The 23,423-nt window shown below is 46.4% G+C and overlaps 1 protein-coding gene across 1 annotated transcript; it reads left to right on the forward strand.

Annotated features, from left to right (window-relative positions):
* Positions 1 to 2,747: 2,747 nt before the first annotated feature.
* Positions 2,748 to 22,711, forward strand: Rab39 (RAS oncogene family member Rab39). Its single transcript, XM_077683553.1, has 3 exons — positions 2,748 to 3,125; positions 3,613 to 3,754; positions 22,418 to 22,711. The coding sequence occupies exons 1-3, from the start codon at positions 2,908 to 2,910 to the stop codon at positions 22,709 to 22,711; spliced, it is 654 nt and encodes a 217-aa protein (XP_077539679.1). The 5' UTR covers positions 2,748 to 2,907.
* The last annotated feature ends 712 nt before the right edge of the window (positions 22,712 to 23,423 follow it).

Consider the following 23,423-nt stretch of genomic DNA (forward strand, 5'->3'; position numbering starts at 1 on the left):
GCAGCGCAGGTTTTGCACGGAATGATTTTTAGAGGCGAAGCCCCTGAGGGGCTGGGGCTATTGATGTCTCCTGTCGCTGTCGTTGTAATCGTCGTTCGTCTCATGTAGGTCACGGTACTAAAACACTGGGAAACTCGTTTACACCTTGCGCTAAAAGGTAACGCGTACCCGTTACTTTCCCGTTTTACGTCTCGTGCTAGAGTGTTTTGTAACGCGTATTAAAAAACACTGGGACACTGATTTATGCCTTGTACTAGAGAGCTTCGTGCTTCAAAGACAAGAGACCTTTAGAACAAAGTTCTGCCCCACAGCGGTTTCATCTACGCTGGCACAAACGCCAAGGCGCCAAGAATACACTTATACACTGCATGCTTCGCCACTCCCCAGGTTTCAGGAGATGGCCCGGGATTTTCTCTGGGACACAGCAGGTAAGGTATGATTTCATACAATGTGCTAGCCTGCTTCGGTGCTGCTTTTGTGTGTGTGTGTGTGTGTGTGTGTGTGTGTGTGTGTGTGTGTGTGTGTGTGTGTGCATTTAACTTCACAAATGAAATCCACAGCCACCTTTTTCTGTCAAAAGGCTCTCCAGCGAGCTAAATACCGTGCGTGTGCCTACACATTGCCTACAGGGAGAGGTTTTTTTGCACCTGATCTCACCCCCACTGAGCATGCGCTGCGTTGCTATAGCAACGTGGGAGCAGAGAGCAATGCTATAGCAATGTGGGAGCAGAGAGCGGCTGTGGGAGCATCGTCGGCGTCATCTGCTGGGCCAAATTGGCCACACGATGGCGGGCCCAACAAGCCAAACTTAATTGCCGAAAACGCTTGCTGAGCGCATCATTGGTTGAGCATTAGCACGGATAGTACGCATTACAGTGAACTGGTATTGTAGTTCAGTGTAGTACGCGTACAGTGCATAGAGTTTCGTTGGCTTTGTCCTCCATTTTTAGCGCTTTCAGTCTAGGCAATGTTGCGGTGTCACTAAAGGAGGTCGACTAGAAGCACCTGTGTGGGGCAATAGCTTGGGTAATAATGAATTGGTTCCATCTTTTTCAATATTGCGGATCTCATGTTAGATTTCATTTGTTGTGTGGGTCTGGATGCACAAACAAAACTTAATCCTTAGTAGGGTGAGGTATTTTGCAGGGTTTCTTGTTGGCTGTGTGCACAATTAGTCATGTGGATATTGTGAACGTTGGTTGTGCTTCTGTAGAGGTCATGTATACGTTGTAGGTGTGTCTGCGTTGTACTTGTGTGAATGCATGAACTTTTTTTTTCAATAAGTATGCCAGCTAGACGCCTTAATTCTTTCTTTGTCCTGATTTTCCCGATGAGTACAAGTTGATGAACTGGCTTGGAATATTGTTTTTCAAGTTGTTTTAGTAAATAACTGCACCGCAACAAATGAAAACCAAAAAAGAAGTTGTCTATTCTGGTGAAATCGCCTCCGCTGGACATCAATTAAATTGAATGGGCAGTGTTATTTTTCTGCATTTTTTTTCTTGTTTAATATTTTAGGAAACATCAAATAGTCCATCAACTGCAGTCTATGCCGTGTTTTATTTTAGGATACCCTGCACTGTACGTATATATCAAATGAAAAATGAAAGTTTGTAATCACCAATTACTTCATCTCGTATCATTGGAATGCACTAGTCATATACACCGTATTACTAGGTTTGTGCAAATATATACATTTTAAAATAAGTGAATAGTTCATGAACCCTGTGCTAGCCTTCATTCCTTTGTTATAGAAACATATATGGTGTATATTGATTAGCTTAATCAGCTCAGCCAATTGTGAGCGCCTGAACCAGAAAGCAATGATTGTAAGACCCCTCGCTGTTTTGTTTACAGTAACGCCACATGTATATTATCTTCTATGATTGCGGCGATTTTGGCAACTTCACATTCATGAGGTAAACGCGCGTTGTGCAGCGTACGAACACGTATGCACGTAGAACGTTCGCGCTACTGCTGCTGTGCGCTCCTTGGGGGGGAGGGGGGGGGTCATAAATGAGGCGAAAAACAACCCCGTGTAGCATATTAACGACAATCAATTTCTTTCGCTTCCCACAAGCACCTTTACCGGCCCAAAGGAAAAATAATAAGTGCATGGCGAGAAGCGCGCGGAAAGCCTTCAACTTTGCAGTTGCGCGTATAGGCCTTTGCCGCTTTCCATTCGCGTTAATTTTGTTTTTCTACTGCCTGCAGCGGACCCTTGAGTCAGTTTCTGAAACACGTACCTACTGGGATAGGGTTCACAGCCATTGGCGCTGAAAATATCAAGCGACCATCGCGATAAAAGCCAACGCTAGATCTGCTAGTGCTTATTAGCTCAGCCACAGAAATTCGACAAGAATCGTTCGTCACTGATCTGACGATTACTTGGCGCCGAATACCTGGTGCTCCACTTTCGCATTTTTTTGTTCATCGTGATCATATATGTGGCGGCGGCGCGTTTCGACTTGCGGCCTGCTAACCAACATTTATGCTAACCGACCATGTAACCGACGGCCCCACCGCGCCCTTCCGTTTGAATTTGGGGCCGCGGCGGCATGAAAGCAGACGACGCGCCTCTGTTTCTATAGCAACGCAGCGCATGCGCAGAGAGCATTGGGGGGGGGAGAGGGGGAGAGATAAAGAAGAACTCCGCTGCTGGTATCAACGCTTACGTAGAAATAAAAACCGCTTACTAGCGCCCTTGAGCGGGAACCCCGCCAAGCAAAAGTACGCGCGTGCATGTTTGGCCTAGTTTGTTCGGGGCTATCATGTGACTCGACGCAGGCTTTGTTTATGGCGGCTGCGTTGCGTGTTTTCCGCGCCTTTCGGCGTTGTCGTGCGTGGTCGCCGTGTCGCGCCTCCGTGCTTTGAAGGAGCGACGGGCGACGATTCGATGGAGCCAAAATGGTCGAGCCCATCTTCGACTACCAGTTCCGGCTAATTCTCATCGGCGACAGCACGGTGGGCAAGAGCACGCTTCTCAAGTCGTTCACCGACGGAAAGTTTCACGACGTCTGCGACCCGACCGTCGGCGTCGACTTCTTCGCCAGACTCATCGAGGTGAAGAAGGATGTCCGAGTCAAGCTTCAGCTCTGGGACACTGCCGGCCAAGAACGATTTCGGTAATGGTCAGCTGCTACGAGTGCATTTCCATTTAGTGGATTAAGCGGTTTGCACGCAATAAACGATTGATTTGCTCGCGATTGCACGCCTTTTGTCGTCAATGTATGCTGTAAGCTTCGTTAAGCACCGCTCAACACGTTACAAAGTAGTTTCTTCACTTACCTCACAGATGTTAAAATCGCGCAATCACTCTGCTTCATTCTGTGTTGCATGAACGCGCTAGCTAAGCCGACTGCCCCTCAGTGATAGCAACAAACGCATGTGATGTACATTTTGGACGTGTTTCAATTAGGGCGAAAAAAGAATAAAAAAGCTCGCAGCAGGAATTCCTGTCAGCCCTGAGTCGTGCGTATGCGGCGCATGACGTCTATTGCGCAACTTGATCTTTGTAGAACAACAACCCACCTGTGTAGGAGTGTTTGTGTGCGCGGACCGCGTTTCCCCGAGGTGTGGGCCCGCGTGACTGATGATCGCCTGTTGTTCCAGTTCCATCACGCGTTCCTACTACCGCAACTCGGTGGGCGCGCTCCTGTTGTACGACATTACCAAAAGAGCCAGCTTCGAGCACCTGGTCGACTGGCTGTTCGAAGTCAAGCGGCACATCGAGCCGCAAAGGGTCATATACCAGGTTGGTGGAGCGTGGCGTTTCTTGATTGATTGCGCAAGCGTCTTTTTGTTTCCCTTTTTTTGTTGTGACGGGGTTTAAACACCCGTTGCAGGTTGAGGGCGGTGACTAGCCATTGCATCAAAACGTCTGTGGGAGCAATGTCGACATTAAACCGTTGAATAAAAAAAAAAAAAACGAACAAAATTGCCCTGTAATAATCTGCCACATTGGGAATGTGACTGCGCCATTTGCAGCGTGCAAAGCCACCGACAATTTGACAGGCAGTCGGAACAGCATGTATTGTCAGTAATGTTTGCTTCATCATTTGGTACGTAGAGGCCATATAAAGCGTCAAAAGTATTGAGCAGGACGCATTCGGAAAGCATTCTCTATCGATGAATAGTTGCCACCTGAGTCAGAAAAACTAACGGTATGCAATTAGTGTGTACTATCGTGATAAATTGAAATACAAACAGTGGAGTGCGTGGCTTTCAGTACATGCCACGCATCCTGGTTACGGGCCGCGCACACAGTACGAGAGTTTGTGTCCAACCTTCGTAATAAAAGACCATTGTTTGGCATGTGAGCATTTTAATTTGCCTTCCGCCACGTTCGGCGCTTGCTCGTGCGACCGTTATCTTACTTCGTCACCGCACCGTGTGAAAATGGTGGGCGCAGCTGTATTCTTGTTTTTTATTTCGTGCCAAGCGCTCAACAGACGATGCAAGGACTTTCCTTTTGAAAATGGTGCACACAGCTGTATTATTGTTTTTTATTTCGTGCCAAGCGCTCAACAGACGATGCAAGGACTTTCCTTATCAAGGTTGGTCACGAACTCTCATAACTTGTTGTAACATGCACTGAAAGCCACGCGCTCCTCCATTGTTGGTATTTCAATGCGTCATGATAGTACTGTAACACTTGGTTCAGCTCAACATGCCATGTGCAGAAGGATGGTAGGAGTACAGGGATGGGGAGATGATCACAGCTGAAATGGAAGAAGTGGAGTTGGGCTGGGCATGCGATGTGGAGGACCAACTAAGAGTGACAGAGTTGCTATCGGGAAACTGAAGAAGTACTAGGGAAAAACAGGCAACTTGGTGAAAGGATCAGATACAAAAGCTAGGAAGGGGGGGGTAACAAATTCATCGTTTCAAAGGTTTATTCAATTCACACACAAAAAAAATACATTCATGCGTATATACAGACGAGGGTCCCAAAGCCATAAGGCTGAAACTGGACCCTCGGTAGTTCATTACTAAGCTAGCATGTAATGGTGCACTTGAAAGTCTCTGGGACAGTACCTTGCTGTGGATAAGGCATCAGCTAGTGAGTAATAGGCAAGAACGACCATCAAAATGCTGTAATAACTGTGAACAGTTAGTTCAGTCAAAAAAAAAAAAAATCACAGATTTTTTTTGTGGGACGACTTTGGATAACTGAATAGGCTGTAAACTTTTTCCAACAAAGCCCTAAAGATGGTCTGTTTTGGATATGTGGGAAAAAAAGGGTTGTTTGAGCACCATAGCACCTTAATGCTAGTGGCATTACATAGGAATTTTTCAAAGAAATTACTTTTCTTTTTCTTTGGTCTGAAAAGGAGTGATGTTTCATCCAGTCCTTACTTATAGGGAGCTTAATGTGAACTTTTGAATTGGCTTTAAATCCAAACACGATCATTTATTTATAATTATAATTTATTTCATGAACATTTCATTCATGATCAGTTATTTGCATCATAATGCCACTCGTCATGGAGACGGAAGCATTTTGGTTCAGTATGCGCGAAAGGAGGAGGAGCAGAGCTAGTGAATCAAATTTTTTACTAGTGTTACATTCAAGCCTAAGCTGGTTGTCGTGGCTGACGTTGGCAGTTCGGTGAGAGGGACATGCGAGGGAAACTGCACTTTTTGCAACCAATTCTGCACTTTATTCTGGTGAAGTTTTTAGCTAACGTTTGTGACTCGTTAATGATAGATAGCACAGGCTGGCTGGCCTTGGTGGGTTAGGATCATTGCTACCCTTACTTGGTAAGGCTAGTGCTGAATGTATTTGCTTTTTCTCCTGGTGGTAACTTTTGGCAGCTTTCATGGATATCACTCAATTTGAAGGCTGAATACACCTTCAACCTTTGATGTGGCTCGGCTTGGCTTCGGGATTGCTTTGATACATGTTCATCTAATGTTGGTGCGAAAAAAGTTTGGATGAACTAGGTGTCTTGCAGCTGGACAGCAGTTGTCATGGTAGGTGGTGTGATCTGCTTTTGGAAAGGTTCTTTAGCTGGAACATGCCCATATAAACTTGCTGCCTCCACCGGTTATACAGAGCTTAGAAGCAATTAGGTAATCTTGGGAGTGGTTTGGTTTTTGCAGAAATACTTACCGTGAGCTTATTTGCAAGTGTACTGGTACAAATCTCTACACTGGTAGTTATGTATCCGCTGCACACGCACCATGTGCAGGATTTTCTATCTAAATTTTCCGACGCACACAGAACAGAAGCTAATTTTAGTGGCCGCTTTGTGGAGAAAAGGGAACACGCAGTAAAATCGTCTCATTCGGTATCATTCGTGCGCATGGTTCTTCATTTGGGGGAGCCAAGTTTCATTGCAGCACCTCCTCCTAAGTTTATATACAGTCTAGTCCACTTATAACAATATCCAAGTGCCAAGGAATTCCCATCGTTAAAACCGATAATTGTTATAAGCGGGTTGCGAAATTAAATGACAGAACAGAGCTCAAAACATTTTATTCGCATTCCAGCAAGCTCGTACTACTATTATTTGCGGAAAAGAAGCCACAGTCAGTCACCTTTGTTTGCTGCGTGTGAAGCTAGCGCAAATCTTTTCCAAGAGCATCTACAGGTGCTTCACCTAGGTGAGGTAAATGTCCTTGGCGGAAACAAAGTCCCCGAGAGACTGTGTCACACATTGGGCCTCCTACGAAGACACTACCTGAGTAGGCTGCGCAACCGCGTCATTAGAGTCGTCACTGTTGCACTTTTGGTGCACTATATCACCAGGTTCAATTGTTACATCCGATATCGTGGCACTGGAGCATTGTAATAAGCGGTTTATTTTACCATAGAAAGGATGCAAAAGTTGACGGGGCCATGGCTGTGAATATCGTTATATCCGATATATTGTTATAAACGGTATCGTTATAAGTGGACTCGACTGTATTACGAAATAACTGAACATATGAATGTATTATTCAGTAATTATTTCTTTTGTTATTTCTAAAGATTCTTTAATTGTCACAATTTCTTTGGTTGTGTGAGTCAAAAACAGGAAATGGCATGTTTTATCATGAGCAAGTTTCCGTTAATAGGGATCACTAATTCAATGATATTCGCCACATTTCTGGATGCCTCTGATTGGAATACAGTGCTTTTCACATTCCCCATCCTTAGCAGATATGCGGCTGCAAAATGGCCTTTGTATTAGGCATTCTTTAAGTTTGAGTTTGAAAATAAGTTTTGTCAATTTTCTAGTGGAAAACTGCAAATGGAGCGATGATGTGCTTCTGACAACAGCCTGCCTTCCAGGGGAAATTGGTGAAAGCGAACCTCTAAAAGTTCTGCAAGCCACCCTTTAATTGCTCACTCTGCCACGAGTCTGTGACATTCAGCTAGATGCAGAGCTCTTGTGCGTTGTATTACGGGTGTATCACAACTGAAAGCAGCCCAGTTATAGGCTGATAAGTTCCTGCACTGGAAAGTAGTGCAGGCTGATTAGTTCCTTTCACGAGCTGAGTGACCCAGCTGCATTGTTCTCTTATCTGGATGCAGATATGCACTGTGCGTAATGCTGCATCTCGCACAGCTGTTGCTCTCTTTTAAGGCAGGGACTTTCCACTTTGCATTCTGCAAACTTGGGCCCACAGAAATTTAAGTCCCAATGGCTGCGATCGTCGTAATCAAAAGCACAATGTATTCAGGGTTGTGGGGTGGTGCTAGTAGAATGTGCGCAGTTTCAGGGGATGCATTGAACTAGGATGTTATAATTTCAAGTCCACCCTTGTTGACCTCTTCTATAAGATATACCTAGCTTTTCACTGTTGGCCAAAAATTGTTTAAGGTTAGAGTATGTCACAAACTGCAGGCCAGGCCCTCCATTTTTTACATTCGGGCGGCCGACATGACGGCCTCCCGGATGAGGGTCGGCCATTTTGCGTCGCGCTGCGGGATCCGGGCACCCCCCCTTCGGCTTTGTGCTCGATTCCTTTCTTTCGCGGGACCTGCTGCGAGGAACAAAAGCGGGCTGCGACATTCCAGCGGACGTGTGCAGGTGCGAGGGGTGACGTCACGATGGCTAGCTCGGACGCGCGCGTGCGATTGTGGTGAGTGGCCGGTGGCCCATGAGGGGGGAACAGAGGAACAATGGGGAAGACGTTGGAGAAGGTCTACGGGATGGCCGACGGAGGTTATTTAAGCGAGCGGTCGCTGGGAGCAGTCGGCTTGAGATTTCACCAGGTGCAAGATGCTGGGAAGGGTCCGGGGGTGACGCGCTTTTTAGCTGAAGTACGGAGGCGGCTCACGACGTAGCGACCAATGCCTCGGCTTCGCGCTCGAGTTCGCCCGTCGCCGACCAGCTTCCGCACCCGGGAGCCCCGAAACACGTATGCGGCTGCCCGGCGAGGCCGGCTCAACCTCGCCGTGACTTTCCGTCGTTGAACCTGCGGGTTCTCCTTGTCTCGTAGAGACTTTCTTTTGCCACGCCCCTCCCGTCGTAATTTGTTTGTTTCCTCGGGTTAAGTTATCTGCCTCCTCCTGGTTTTTCTGGCGTCACTTGTAGCTAACGAGTTGAGAGTTTTTTTATTTTGTTTTGTTTTGTGTGTTGTAATTGTCGTTGTCGAGGGTAACGATGCTTGAGGGCATTTCACGTGTAGCGTACAGCTTGCAGAGCTGCTAGAGTTTTATAGTAGTTGCTGTTGTCGGGGGTAACGATGTTTGTCCCCTAGAGTGTTTTGCGTGTTGCGTAGTTGTATTATTATTTTTTGTAGTTGCTATGTTTTTGTGGTCGAAGGTCAAGGCATAGGCCACGGCGGATAGTGTCTCCGTATGGGCCACAATGTGTATTTGGGTTTGTTTTTTTTTTTTGGTCGTTACGTATTTAGTTAGCGCCGTGCATTAGCCGCCCAGCGCGCGTGCGCTTATTGTACGGCAGATTAGTGCCTGCGCGCACAAGGCCGATGTCAGTGTGAAGGTTTCTTATTCTTTTTCTTGTGTCGGGCGTTGCCTTGTAATCTCTTGTTCCTGTAGTAAACATGTATAGTTAAAAACGTAGTCTGGCATCTCCGCTATGATTTCATTCACTCCAGCAATCTCGGCACACGTGAAAACTCATGGGCCGGCCACCGTGCTAAAATATAAATAACTGTTGTCTCGCGCCCTTCTTCATTGGTTTGTGCTAGCGGACATCATTCTCGAGGGAGGGGGGGGTTTGTGACAGAGTGCTTGCAATGTGCGTGACTTATTTCCAATTCTTTTCCTCCCTAGGCCAATTTTCCGGACACTGTTCCACCAACACTTTGGAATGACGTTGCCTTCTTCCTTTTATGCCAGCTATCAAATTGCTTCCTAACATGGTACATTTATTCATCACCTCAGACTCATCTGTGGCCCAGCCAATGTGGCATCGATCTTCCATTCACGACACCCGGGCTTGATTCCCACTGTTTGCTATTAACCTTTTTGAGGGTTCTTGTTTTTCCTGTTGCACTGTCCTGTCTGCCTTCTTCCAAGCACAGTGAACGCAACTGGCACGCTTTGTCTAGTTGGGGAAATATCCTCCTGTCATGTGAGGGTTCCGGGTTTTATTTCCACTACTCGCTGGAGTTTTATTTTTGTGTGGGTTTACTTTGGCCAATTGATTTCTTTGTATTTCTGGACTCGACCAAAAGATCGACACTCAGGTGCCCCCCCCCCCCGTTTAGAGCACATGTGTCAGTCATGTAAGAGAGTAGTGTTCAGTTCTCACTGCTGATGGTATTGCTTTTTTTTCTTCTGCAAAATTTGAAAGCAGCCGTAGGGGCCAATGCGCCAGTGACGAAAAACAAACTGCCGAAGTACGCACAAATGCTTTGCATTTAAAGGGCTGAAATATTTGAAGCAGGCATAGGGGACCACATGCCCCAACGATGAAAGCCATTCTTGAAATGCACCTACAAATGTTGTACATTTGTTGGGTACCGGGCATTTGGGTGTCAGAATTGTTAGATTTTGTAAAATCCTTACAATCCATAAGTGAGTTTGTCATTTATTTATTTATTTATTTATTGTTTATTTTCCCTTCAGGGCTTGCAGGAAGTATTATAAATGGGGGGGGGGGGCTATATTCATAATGTAACGCAAAGTATAGAACAAAGATTGTTGAAATCAAAAACGAAAGGAAGAAAATTACACATGCAATGTTGATAAAACTTTGGTATATGGCACTAAGGTAAGGCAAGGCTACAAGACTGTGTGAAACTGGTAACACAAGCAACCACAAGCGCATAGAATGGTAAACATGGTACAGTAGAACCCCGCTGCTACGTTCCTCACTGTTGCGTTTTCCTGGCTGTTACGTTGTGTGCCATCAGTCGCGGCATAGCTCCCCTAGGATATAATGTATTGCTAACCCCGCTGTAACGCTGCAACTGTGGGCCCGTTCCCGTATAATGTGTCTCTACCTGACACTCCGAAGGGGCTTGGGCACTGCCATTGTGGCTTTTGATGAGTCTTGGCCAGGTTTTGTTACAAGAAGCCGCAAGCAAGTTGGGGAGGCCGTTACTAGATGGCCATCCATCGAAAGTGCTATCATGATCATCACTGATCTTACAAACAGAAGTTTCACTTCGGAACGCCGGAAGTGCGTGTGATGTTAGCGCCGCCGCACTGTTGTAATGGTGCCATGTAGCGTTTTTAGATTAGGTCAGTTGGAAAAGAGTGCGGCCTTCCAGTACAGCAGCGCGGGCCGGTGCTGCCGCCAACCAGGCGGTGGCGCTGCGGTAGCGTTGAGATCGGTCTCGGCACGTCGTCTGGTGCTCCTTCCTTGCTACTTTTGGTGCTTTCTACACCACCTATACCGTCACTTGCACCAGTCCTTCTACACTGCCCTTCTACACACTGTGCTTTCTCACCACCCACACAAACGTTCGGAATGGCGAGCGAGTGCTACGGTGATTTCACGACGACGACTAACATGACTTGACGCCCGTCCTAATTGCTCTTGGTAACACTAAATGTGCACATAAAAAAATGCAAGAAAGACCGCTACATTTCGCAGAATGGGCAGAAACCAAGTGGGCAACAATGGAGCTCTAGATAGGGGGGTGATTTAACGACGCCACTTAGACGCCGGCCCATTTTCGTGGCTTTCCTCAATCTTACGTTTTCCCGGCTGTTACGTTTTCTTTTCCTGTCCGGTAAAAAATGTATTAACGGGGTTTCACTATACTATATTGGACACAGGGCAGGCTTTGCCTTGGTAAGATCAGGGGGGAAAAAAGTCGGCTGATTGTTAATTGGTGTTGATAATGGTTGTAAGTGCAACATGAGAATTACGGCTGTCTGCGATACTGACAAACAAGGCAGGCAGGTGGTTCCAGTCATTGCATGCCTTGAGAAGAAATGGGTTACTCCGTGTCATGTACTGAAGCAATCGCCTTTATGATGGGGGTCTAAAAGTTTCTAAAAAAAAAAACGCGAACGTTGCGGATGGTTATGATAACACATTTCACGAAAAAGACTGATCTGAGGACATATTTCTGCGACAGGTGGTGGGTTTGTGGTGACAGTTCTGTTAGTTATGCTTGCCATGCAATCAGTGTTAGAATTAATGGGATGGACTGAGCTGTCCAAGTTATCCTTAATACTGGTGTCACCAGGCTCTTGTATAAAGAAGGACCCGCCGCGGTGGCTCAGTGGCTAAGGCGTTGCGCTGCTGAGCACGAGGTCACGGGTTCGATTCCCGGCCGCGGCGGCCGCTTTTCTGATAGAGGCGAAAAGCAAAAACGCCCTTGTGTGCGAGATTTCGGCGCACGTTAAAGATCCCCAGGTGGTCGATATTAACCCGGAGCCCTCCACTACGACGCGCCTCATCGCCTGCATTGCGTCGGCGCGTTAAACCCTACAATCAATCAATCAATTGTATAAAGAAGGCATATTTCAAGTGAGACTGAACTACGGTTCTTTTTGTATTGAATGTGAGGCAAGGTGAAAAAAAAGTTCCTTGGTATGATGCGCAATGAAAACCGCGGAGGGCGAACCCAAACTAGACAGGACAGGTGCTGTCCTGTCCTATCTACGTTGTGCTCACTGTCCGTGTTCTTAGTTGCATATCACACCATGGGAGCAGGAAGTTCTACTTGCAAAGTTTTGCGTTTTTTATATCTATGCATCAGTCTTGGGCAGTAACTAGTTACTAGTAACGCGTTACCGGTAACTAGTTACTTTTTTCAGTAACTTGTAACTGTAACTAGTTACATTTAAGTTAGAGGAACTTGTAACTGTAACACTGTTACTTTTTTGTGGAGTAACTGTAACTATAAATATCATTACAGTTACTTTATTTCTATAAAAAAAATTTGCAACAGCTACACTCATTAACGACCGTTGTACAGTTTGCGCGTTTCACTTTTTCGGCCTTTCCTCCGCAGAACCTTTGTCTACTTCATCTATGCCAGCTCACTCCCTTTGCATGGGTGAAAAAGATCTGGACTAGAAATTTTTAGGCGTGCACGTGTGCATGGTGTTCCACGCGGTCCACTAAGGGCTCGAAGTTTCTAAGCTGCAGTATTTTCCTCAGCAGCGCGACATCGCTCTCACCCATACCCTGTGACACGCGCCTAAGCGCACGTGGATGCATGTTGACGCGCCAGAACCTATAGTCCGATGCGCGGCTGCACTATTTTCGCCACATCTGGAGTGCAGTGAACAGGAAAAGAAAGGCGGAACAGGAAAACAAACACCCACAAATGCCGCACAACGCACTGAAACCTCTGCACTTTCGCGGAAGCCTGGAAAACTCCTGTCAGGGCGTCTCTTTCTCATTAGCGACGTGCAGCCCCGTTTACAGGGTCATAAAACGCCGCGGGGAGTCTCTCGGCGGCCTCGCGCTCGTCCAGCCCTAAGTGCACTCTAGAGTGTTTGATTCACAAGTCGCAGTTGCTTGCGACTATTGTGCGAGACCCCTGGCCGTATTTGGGACCACGCGTTTGGGACTCCTGGTCTAGAGGCTTCATAGAGCTGTCAACAGAGCTCGAACGAGGTCGAGGAAGTAATAAATTTCACGCCCCTCCACACATACGACGACCTCAACAATGGTGGCGCCCGGCTGCCCTCACACCAGCCAGCATCTTGGCCAGCAGACGTCTGACCACACTGCCACTGCACGAAGAAATGTTCTTGGAAAGCCTCGGGACTTCGTTTTGAGGCCTGTGGCCGAAACGAAAACAGTAGCTACATCTGCTCCTGAAGGTTGGGTGCAAGGAATACTTGGGCGAGCTTTGTTCGGCCTACGCCTCAAAGCAAACGAAGGGAGGGGTTCCTGGGATTGACGACGTGATTGCTGAGGAAGGCTGGGATTGTGAAAGCAGTGTTTTCCGGTCGAGACGGCAAAATCCGCCTTTGTGAGGATAGGGGTGAGCAGGAGGAGGGGGAAAACAGGCGTTCATTTCAGTTTCTATTCCCTTTGGAAATATCTTGTCTCATTCCGGGGATGGGGGTGGCTGGGGGTTGGGGCGGGAGAACGACTCCGAGGGCCCACGGACAAACGTCGCTTCGGCAAAGGCTCAAATTGGTCCCCGTCTCCGACCAAAAGTACGAAATAAAAAGTTAACGAAGCGCTTTCAAAAACACCTCGACAACCGATGTACTTCCACGTCCGTTTCTCCTTTCCTCCAAGGGCCTTCCGTCGATCCGCCACCTCCGCCTCCTTTTTCCCATTCTCTCTCACTACGTGGGGTGGTCAAGTGATGGCATTGTAGGCGAAAATAAATTAAGTTGACATTGGAAGATTGTTTCGGCTGGGTCGTCCTCCAGCTCTGTATAGTATAAGTTCGGCCTCTCTGATTCCACCTTTAAAAAACAACTACTTATGCTACAATGATGTTTGCAAAGTAATTTTTTTGCAGCGAGAGTGTAGCAACAAAAAAAAATGAAGTCCCTTATGATGGATGGCATAACTTCCGTAATAAAAATAATGAGGCGTACACGACGATTGTTGGTTTGGGCATGAGAGTGCATAACTTTAGGTTCCCCTCGTGTAGGCTTTACTAGGTGTAATTTTTACTACCTTCATGCCTTCGCACGTTTTTATTAAATAAGCCAAATCTTGTTAGCTATTACTTAGTTTTATACAGTAACGGAAAAGTAACGACATTACTTTTTTGCAGTAACTGTAACTAGTTACTGTTGGAAAAATCGTAACTGTAACTGTAACACTGTTACTTTTTTTCGGTAACGTGCCCATGACTGCTATGCATATGATGTGCTTTTAATACTGCATACAGTAAAATCTCGTTACTACGAACATCAAATTAACGAATTTTTCAGATTTACGAATTTTTTGAAAATCCCCGCCAAAACGTCTATGCTCTATATGTAAAAAAATTTCAGTACTACGAATTTCAGAATACCGAATATTTCAGAATAACGTAGGTAATTTTTACTCGCGATCGTTATTACGCTTCGTTATTACGAACTTCCACTGAACTTTCGGTGTCAAATCTTTGAAGCTTTCACCTATTATCATCAGCAGCAGAAGGTAAGAGCTGGGGAAACCCGTTTCAACGGATACAGTCCAAGCAGCATCGGCATCATCGCGAGCGGCGTCACTACCGGCCTGATGAGTGCGTACACTACGTCGTACGCCTAGTGTGAGCACGTTTGTAGATGTCAGCTGGAGCTGCAAAGTATCTGCGTCGTGATTGTGTTGTGCATTCTGTTGGCTGACAATGAGTTCTTCTGGACCCCGTGTTAAACAGAAGTGGCGCCAGTTTTCGCTCAAAGAAAAAGTGGACATTCTGACAGAGCTGAGCAATGGAAAAAAGCAAGTCAACTTGTGCAGGGAGCGTGATATCACGCCGTCAACAGTCGCGACAAGATCATGAAGCTGCATCGAGAGTCTCAGCTGGCGCCTTCAAGAGTCTCAGCTGGCGCCTGCGGCTGGGCGACTTCCAGGAGGTTGACGACGCCGTCCTCACGTGGTTTAAGGACGCTAGGCAACACGATGTGCCTTTGTCAGGCCCTATAATTCAGGAGAAGGCCTGACAGTTTGCATTCGCCTTGGACATCTCCGGCTTTGATGCAAGTGCCGGATGGCTTTATCGCTTCCGTCAGAGGAATGGCATTGCGTGGCAAGTTGCTTGTGGCGAAGAGAAGGCAGCAGACACCGAGAGTGCAGTAACCTGGCGGAACGACAACTTCCAAGAAATTGTCGAGGCTTTCTCTCCAGACGACGTCTTTAACGCCGACGAAACGGCGTGCTTTTATCAGCTATTGCCTGATAAAACTATGAACTTTAAAGGGGAGAAGTGCAAGGGCGGAAAAAAATCGCGTCTCCGCGTATCAGTTCTGTTTTCTGCAATTCCACGGGCACAGAAAAGCTCAAGCCGCTAGTGATTGGCAAGTCCGCTAAGCCACGCTGCTTGAAAAACGTCTCGTTGCCTTGCGACTACAGAGCCAACAAGAAAGCGTGGATGGCGCGGGAATTGTTCACCCAGTGGCTGCTGCAACTCGACGACGCAATGAAGAAGAAAGGGAGAAAAATCATTCTCATCGTTGATAATTGTTTGGCGCATGTGGTGAACGTGCGATTGAGCAATGTGAAACTTGAATTTCTGCCTCCCAATTGCACTTCTTTGCTCCAACCTTTGGACCAGGGTATCATCAGATGTGTCAAAGCCGAATTTCGGAAGCGTCTTGTGCAGCGCCTCCTGATTAACATTCGACTCTAGCTGCCCACAGAGGTCAACATTCGTCAAGCGGCAGAAATGCTCACGGGGTCGTGGTGGAGCGTGAAAGCAAGCAGCATCAGCAACTGCTGGCGAAGGGCTGGCCTTTTCAAGACTTCACCTGTGCCACCAGAGAGCGAGGACAGAGAGGAGCTCAACCCAGAACTTCAGAACTTTGGGATGAGCTTACGGAGAAGCTCCCCTTTGACACCGCGGTGACCTTCGACGATTACGTTGACTGCGACAGCGCGGCGGCTACATCCGCGGAGCTCACCACCGAAGATATCGTCAACCAAGTGCGTGGGCAAGAACAGTGCGATGATGAAGATGATGCGGAAGATGCCGACACCGTATCAACACACGAAGAGGAAGCGACTGTTTCTAGCTCTGATGCTCTTGTTTCGATCGAGAAGATCCGTTTATTCCTCGGGCACTGCGAAGATGTTCCCGATGACGTTCACAAGAAGGTCGAGGATGTGGAGTCGTTCGTCCTTCAGCGTCTGTCGTCTACTCGCCAGAAGAAGATAACAGATTTCTTTAAGCAATCAATGGTAATCAGACTGTGCCCAGCGCTTTTGCTTGTTATTTGCGTATCAACACTCGCACCTGCAGCAAAGGTACATAATTTTTGTTGTTGTGTTAGATTGCCGACATGGAAATAATGGTTTTTCAGTACTGCGATATTTCAAAATAACGAATTAAATCCTGCGGTCCCGCGAAGTTCGTTGTAACGAGATTCTACTGTACTTCATTTGCCATTTCCGTGAAAGGTTATTAGTCACATGTGCACCAAGATATTAATATGAAGCTGCTGAGTCGAGGGAAGCATTGTTGGAGCTGTAGTTCACACAGGATAATTGGTTGCGTAAAATTCTTGCTGATTTGCATTTAGGAATGTGAAGATCTTTATGTCAGTGTTCGCCAATGCTCAGTATGCAATGCTGCAACATCAGATTTAGTGGTTATTTAACTGTAGTAGCAGTGTGTTTTACCAATAGGATTTGCCAATTCTATTTCGTACTTTCTGGCACCACAATTAGCAAAATGTTTGATTGGGAGAGACGGATTGATATGTGCATTTGTTCTCTTTTTTTAATTTTTTTTTCTCATTGCTTGAGTTCTTCGAAGAGATATAGCTGTGTATTGTATTTATGAACTGCGAATGGGAAATATAAGATACAAGTGTGGATTCCGGTTACTCAAGTGGACGATCTCTGAACTTTGTTGGATGATCAGCTGATACAGGGGTGGATTTTTATTACCCCAGCGGGTGTTTTATGAACTAGGCACAATTATATCTGTGTGCATTACGATTGATTGGGTAAGACTGCTGCGTGAGGTGATTTTGAGCCCTGTTCTGATTGTTACGAGGATAAGATGGCCTTCGCAATGTTGCAAGGTGCCTTGTTGTCGACCTTAGAAATGCCAATTATGTGTTATGTGGTTCAGCGAACAAATGACAGTGTTTCTACTGACAACCTCTCCTTCACCTTACAAAAAAAAAAAGGAAATGATTTTGGTTACTTTTGGTCAATAGTGCCGCCTAGTTTATTTGTCTTTTGCAAAACTTAGGCACGCACTGACGACGTGTAGGCCAGGGAGCTTTCGGCGGCCTTGTACCAACTCTCGGTGCATTGTCATCTCTCTAGGCTGCTTGCCAACCTCTCTACAAAGCTGTCTGCAACTTTAATTCGCCGTAACTTGTATATTAAAAGTGGCATCTCTGTAGTGCTTTTGTCGCTTATTGGTAAACAATACAAAGTCATAGCAGGAATCTTAAAGGAGTACTGGCACGAAATTTCAGAGCTGAGATAGCTATGTCAAAAGCTTCCTTTGTATATGGAGATATCTCTCAGGAAGTTTCAAAAGTTACCATTCAGCATAACATCTTTTAAATGAATTTTAATCTTTAAATGCACCAGAAAGCTCAGAACAGATAGGAAGTAGGAATACGAAATAGGAATTGCCTGCATGGTTGGGGGATGAAGTTTCTTGCAAAAAAAGAAAGTATGTGCCATATGCTAACAGCTTTCTCTGCTATACTTGTCATCATTATATGGATCCGTTAAAAAACGCGAAGTTGTCCGCTCTACGCTTCCTGGAGAAGTGACTGTTATACCAGGCACCACGGCGCTCACTGCATTTGCCATGACACATCTGGATGTCTTAAAGGCTGGACTAAGGAAGGGATGTCTAGAGAAAAGTGTACCTTTTGGTGTTTCGTTTATTTGATGGCTAAACGCAGCACAAAAGAGCATAAATTATTCGTGTTGGAATTCAGTGTGGAATAATTTAAGAATCACGAGATGGGCCCGTGGAAACACACTTGTCAGATAATATTGGCATGTTTAATCTCGCAAGGTACTCGAGTTCTACGAGGCACGCACCGTATGCATTGAAGGCTGGCAGAGCAATTTAGACCATCTGGGGATATTTACATGTGTCGAAATCACCACACGTGGAAGCTGTTTTTTTTATTTAGATCAGAAAAACAGCAGCTGGGTGCAGTGATAAGCCCGCATCCTCGTAGTCAGCAGCAAATGGCTCACCCAACGTGCGGCAGCTTTTGAGGGCCACATTTCTCATATATTTAGACTCTCCGCATGTGCGACCTTGTTTTTCTCATACTTTTTAAAGAAAAGTATGCTGTGCAGTTGTGCTGTGCAACAGCCTTGTGGTCTGATTGTCATTGCGAAGTTGCAGAGAGGGAAGGGCAAAGTATACGTTTCATATCGCCTGCAGGCTGCTGGCATTGTGACATTTTTTTTGTTTAGCCTTGCTCTCTGCTCGCGCTACCAGCAGTAGCGTACATTTGCAACATAGGTGCACACACTTTTCCTCGTGTTGTGACGACGAAGAGAGCATCGATAGTGTTGTGATTGACTTGAAGGGGAACGTGCGCGAGAAGTCGCGAAGTTGGTGGTGCGTGGAAGACACAAGCCCCGAATGACGTTTATCGCGAATTGCCAACTGTGGATTGCTGAACCGTTTCATCGTGAACCAGTAACCGTTATTTATGTTTTCAGTTCAGTTCCAGTTCTGGTTTTAGCGTGCTCAAAAAATAAAGGTTCAGGTTCAGGTTCAGTTCCGGCAAAAATACTGGTTCGGTTCCGGTTTTCGGTTCGGTTCAGTTCCAGTTCGACACCCTGGAAAAAAAAAGAATATAGACCTTCTTTTTTTCGTTTTTGAGAAATAAAAATGTTGCCCCTCCTTAATTTTAGCTGAGAGGGTAAGCATGGAATGGAGAGTCATAAGTATTGCTGTCCAACATTGTGAAGGAAAACAAGTGCGCCAAAAGCTGCTGCTTAGGCTAAAGGGGCTTGCAGACTTTAGGGAGCATGCCTGCTCGCTCAAACCAAACCTAGAGAGAACCCTTGTTGCTCATGTTCCTGCCTGCAGAATGAAAGGCGGGTGTGCAACAAAGACAGTGTGCGATTTCCAATGCCTGTCGGTTGTACAGGGGAGGATCCCATGGCGCGAAGTGCTGCTTTCGGTGCACTGTTGGGCAGAGGCGTAGCGTGCATGTTTGGGCAATGCACTGTTGCTTGTTGTTTTGTGAGTTTGTACTCTGCACCCCAGCAGGCCCCTTTCAGCTTATCATATCTTCCCCTCCCTGTTTATCTATCCTACATAGGGTCCTGGGCACAATAAAACTCCTGGCAATAAAGATTGACAATCGCAATCGCTGATCAGCCTTAGCCTATGTGCTCCTTGCTTCACCCTGTCTTTGGTGCTGTTTGCTATATTAGATGTGGTCGCTGTATAGTGCCATTACTTCTAAGGCTCGCAGAGAATGGTCGACTGCATTTTTTTTTTTTGTACCACTAAGGTATTTTATTTACGTAATACCAAGTGAATGCAGACCAAGACCAAGTGAATGGTCCAAGTGGGACGGGCAGAACATAAAAAAAATGTGCATGCACATACAATGCAATAAAGACGGTGGAGAAACATCAACGTAAAACTCGCTTGGAGGCATACAAAATAAACATGCCACGGTGAAATTTAAATTTCAGCACATGCATAACAGGGTTTCCAGTCCAAAAAATAAAAAGCGTGGTTGTTCACAGCTTTTGAAGCTTCCGAACCTTCGAGAAAAAAAAGTTAAAATTCATCTTTTGGTGAATGTGAATTACAGCTCCAGCACGCCAAGAAAGGCATTGGGAAAAAAATTGGGGAACAAGGAAAGGTGTTAAGGGGAGAGCCTAGTCTTCAGAGTATGTAGTATAAAAAATTTAAAAAGACCAGTTTTTGTGTCTTACTTTTATTCATTATCTACAAGTTGTAAACCAGGCCCTTGCCAAATATGGCAGTCCTATTGTGAATAATTATTAATTGCAAACTTTTTACACTCCCAAGGCACTTAAATTACCACTGTTTTGCCTGCATTTTTGTCTTGCTTACCTACGGTTGCACATGATATATATGGGGTGGTATTCCGTTCCAAGATAGTTACAAGCCACACTATTCCGGTGCAATGCAGAATGTTAATTAAACATTAATTAAGCGCTCCACCCCAAAACCAATGTGAAAGATGCCGACCCACCCTTATTTGCGAAAAGAATGTGTAGAATTGAGCCAAGAGAGATTCTTCTGTGAAAAAATTCCCGCGCCTTCCCGCGAGGGGAACACGAGTAAATGCAGATCATTGGGGCCTCAGTACTGATTGAAGGCAGTGTTGCTTCCATAGCTTCTTCCGTGATGCTGGAGTAGCAGACACGAGTAAACGTGGGCACGAGCGTCAACCAAGGAAGGAAGGAGCAACGCAGTGACTGAAACACGAGCGACCGCTAGCCGCTATATTTGCAGCGCGCGCAGTAGAGGGAGAGCAGTACAGGGGGAGAGCGCGCATGCGCAAGCAGCGCGCGAACGGGCTGCTGCTGTTTAGAGAGAGGAGGGAAGGAGAGGCGCACCTGCTGCGGGCGCGGAACTGTTGACACCGTCCGACGCAGGAACAGGCGAGGCTAAGAAATGCTCTGCATTTAAAAAATCACGGGTATTTGCAAGAATTTCGGCACACTTTTGGGTCTCGAACACAGGTGAGGCCAAGCAGCAGGATTCCTATAGCAGTGGCTCAGAGCAATAGACAGAGTGCTCAAAGCGAATGATTAGATGTTGCTGGGTGTGTATTGGTAGTGTTGAGCTTGTACCCCCTGGGAAATGCAATCTCGCTGACTAGGTATGTACAGTATGGGTCACGTTTGCATAATTTATGCTGCATCTGAACGCTTATGAATCGGATAGTGCACGAGGAGTCAATGGTAGTCGCAGAGTTCAAAGTTGGTCCTCAAAACTTGGCGAGCCAGCTTTGCAACAAACACTGCACACATTGTTATGTCTGTCGTGTTGCCTCACAAGCTACAGGTTAGAGCTTTTAACGAATACAGATGGGACATCCGGAGCACTTTGTAAGACAAGTTCTGACTACTATTAAAGATCCCTGAATGCATTTTAGCATAACATACAGTAAAAGCTCATTCATTTGACTCTTGGTAATTTAAGAATGGAAATAGTCCATGCTTCCAACTTGGTCCGGGGCAACATGTGTTATCCTGTCGTGCCAAGTGTTTGTTATAATAGGTTCAGATGTGTTTGAAGTGCACTGGTTGATTGATTTGACGAAATCTCCAACTGACTTACTGTAATTTCTAGCTTCTCAGCTACAGAATTATTTTGTACATTGTAACTGCTGCTAGCACCATAAGATGTGGAAGAAAGGAGTCCGAATCCGCCGTAAAGAAATAATAGCTGTATTTACATTAGACTGAATCGCTTTATACCTGCATGGCGCCCGAAGGTTCCTCGTCTTCCTTCTCGTTCTTCGGTCGGCTCATAGCTTCCCCGTAATTCGTCCTTTTCTTCATAAAAATGCAGCATCCTAGCCTTTGAGCTTGTCTGGAAGTCTGCCTGCATTCCTCTGGAACAGTTTGGAAGCTTTTACGGTTCTGGAGGGCTTTTGTGCCATCTCTTCCATCAGGAAGCGTGTACTTCACCGTGTTACGAACATGAGAAGTACTTTGTCCGCACAGACAACGGCCAAGAAACAAACGAAAATTGCCTAGAATAAATGATGCGGGGGAACATTTCTTTGTTATTTGCATTGTCCACTCTACAATACAGAATATGCCTGATTCGGTCATATTTGGTGGTTTTATGCGATCCCAATTAGGCTTTTACTGTGAGCAGTACTTGTGATGCCAATTTCAAGTGAATCTTAATAGGTAAGCTCTAATGCGACCTTTTTATTATTTTGGTTCATTTAAGCAGCCTTATAGATGAACTCTAATCCAGTTCTGGTAATTATTTTTGTTCATTTGGGTCACGGCATAGGCCACTTTAAGCGTTTTTGTTTAAAGGTTGCCAGTTTAATCCAGATTGGATGGCTGGTTACGGGTAGTGCTTCCTGGCTTCTCTTTATGTGCTTCTTAAGGAGCAAGGGAAGTTGTTGTACTTAATGAAAACACATTGTACATTGCAGCGGTAGCCGGTTCATAAACCATAAGGCTGTCTCGCTGCTGACTTCTCTGTATCCCCAGAGCTCAGCTGAACAGTCACTCCCTTCTTGTATGACGGGAGAAAGAGATAGCTCGGTTTTGAGAGAATGACATCTGTTGGCAGTATGTGTTTTTGATCCTGCTGTGGTCTGTTGGAGTATCCGTGGACAGATTGCAGATTTTTTTTGTCTCTCTGTGTGACTGCTGGCGTGGTGATGTTCTTGGCGTCTCTCCCCCTCCTTTCTGCTCAGGTGGTAGCGTGCAAGGCGGACATGGAGGTGTCGCGGGAAGTGAGCACGGAGGAGGGCCAGGCCTTTGCCGAGTTCTACGGGGTCAAGTTTGTCGAGACGTCGGCCAAGACGGGCCTCAACGTGGAGCTGGCCTTCGAGACCATCGCGCGCGACATCTACGCCAAGGTCGAGTCGGGAGAGTTCCAGCTCGAGGACGGCTGGGACGGAGTCAAGACCGGCTTCCTGCGGCCGGGACTGCCTGGCTGCTACGTCGACCTCCTCGAGGCCAAGCCTGAGTCTGCTGGATGCTGCTAGGGGTGAACACGTCGGAAGGTCCCGGCTGGGAGTCTGTGCGAAGTCGCTCACTGCCGATGACTGCACGTTGCTTGCCTCGGTTGGCTGGCTGTGGTTCGGTGAGCAGAAGGTTTGGTAAGAAGCAGGCCTGCATTTAGCCTCGGACGGAAGTTCTGTGGAGTCGGTGGGAAGTCTACCGAGGTCCTTCTGGCAGCTGATCGAAGCAGTTGCAGCCGCTTCCTGCTGCTGTTCAAGGCCACCAACACCGTTGCATTGATTGGTAGACCGGAGTGGCTGTGATTGCTTGAAGTGTTATGTTTTGTGCGCGTATGCTTGGTACGGAGCCATTGTTCGGCAGCGGGTACCTAGCTGTGCTGAGATGAGAAGGCAGCTGAAGTGTGAGCTTGGTGTCGACATTGGGACCATAAGACAGAATGGAAAGGTCATGGGCCACTAATTGGCGGTGCTAAGCATATGGGTCAGGGAAGTTGGACGGACCCAGTGTGGTGACGACCTACGTCTGTGCAAAGAAAAACAAATTGCCTATTTGTTTTCTAGTTTAGTGCTGATCATTGTTTAGTTGTTTTGATGAAGTACAACCATTGAGCTCTCTCACGTTTACATCTGCCTGCTGTGCGATCCAGACCTATGTATTTGCAAGGACATTTTGTGAGTTGCTCGCTGGCTTTGTGTTATTGTTCGGATGCGTCGACTAAGTCGTACTGTGGTGTCT

Source organism: Haemaphysalis longicornis, unplaced genomic scaffold (assembly GCF_048455015.1).
Source record: "Haemaphysalis longicornis isolate Haplotype H1 unplaced genomic scaffold, Haemaphysalis longicornis Haplotype H1 scaffold_9, whole genome shotgun sequence".
Lineage (NCBI taxonomy): Eukaryota > Metazoa > Arthropoda > Arachnida > Ixodida > Ixodidae > Haemaphysalis > Haemaphysalis longicornis.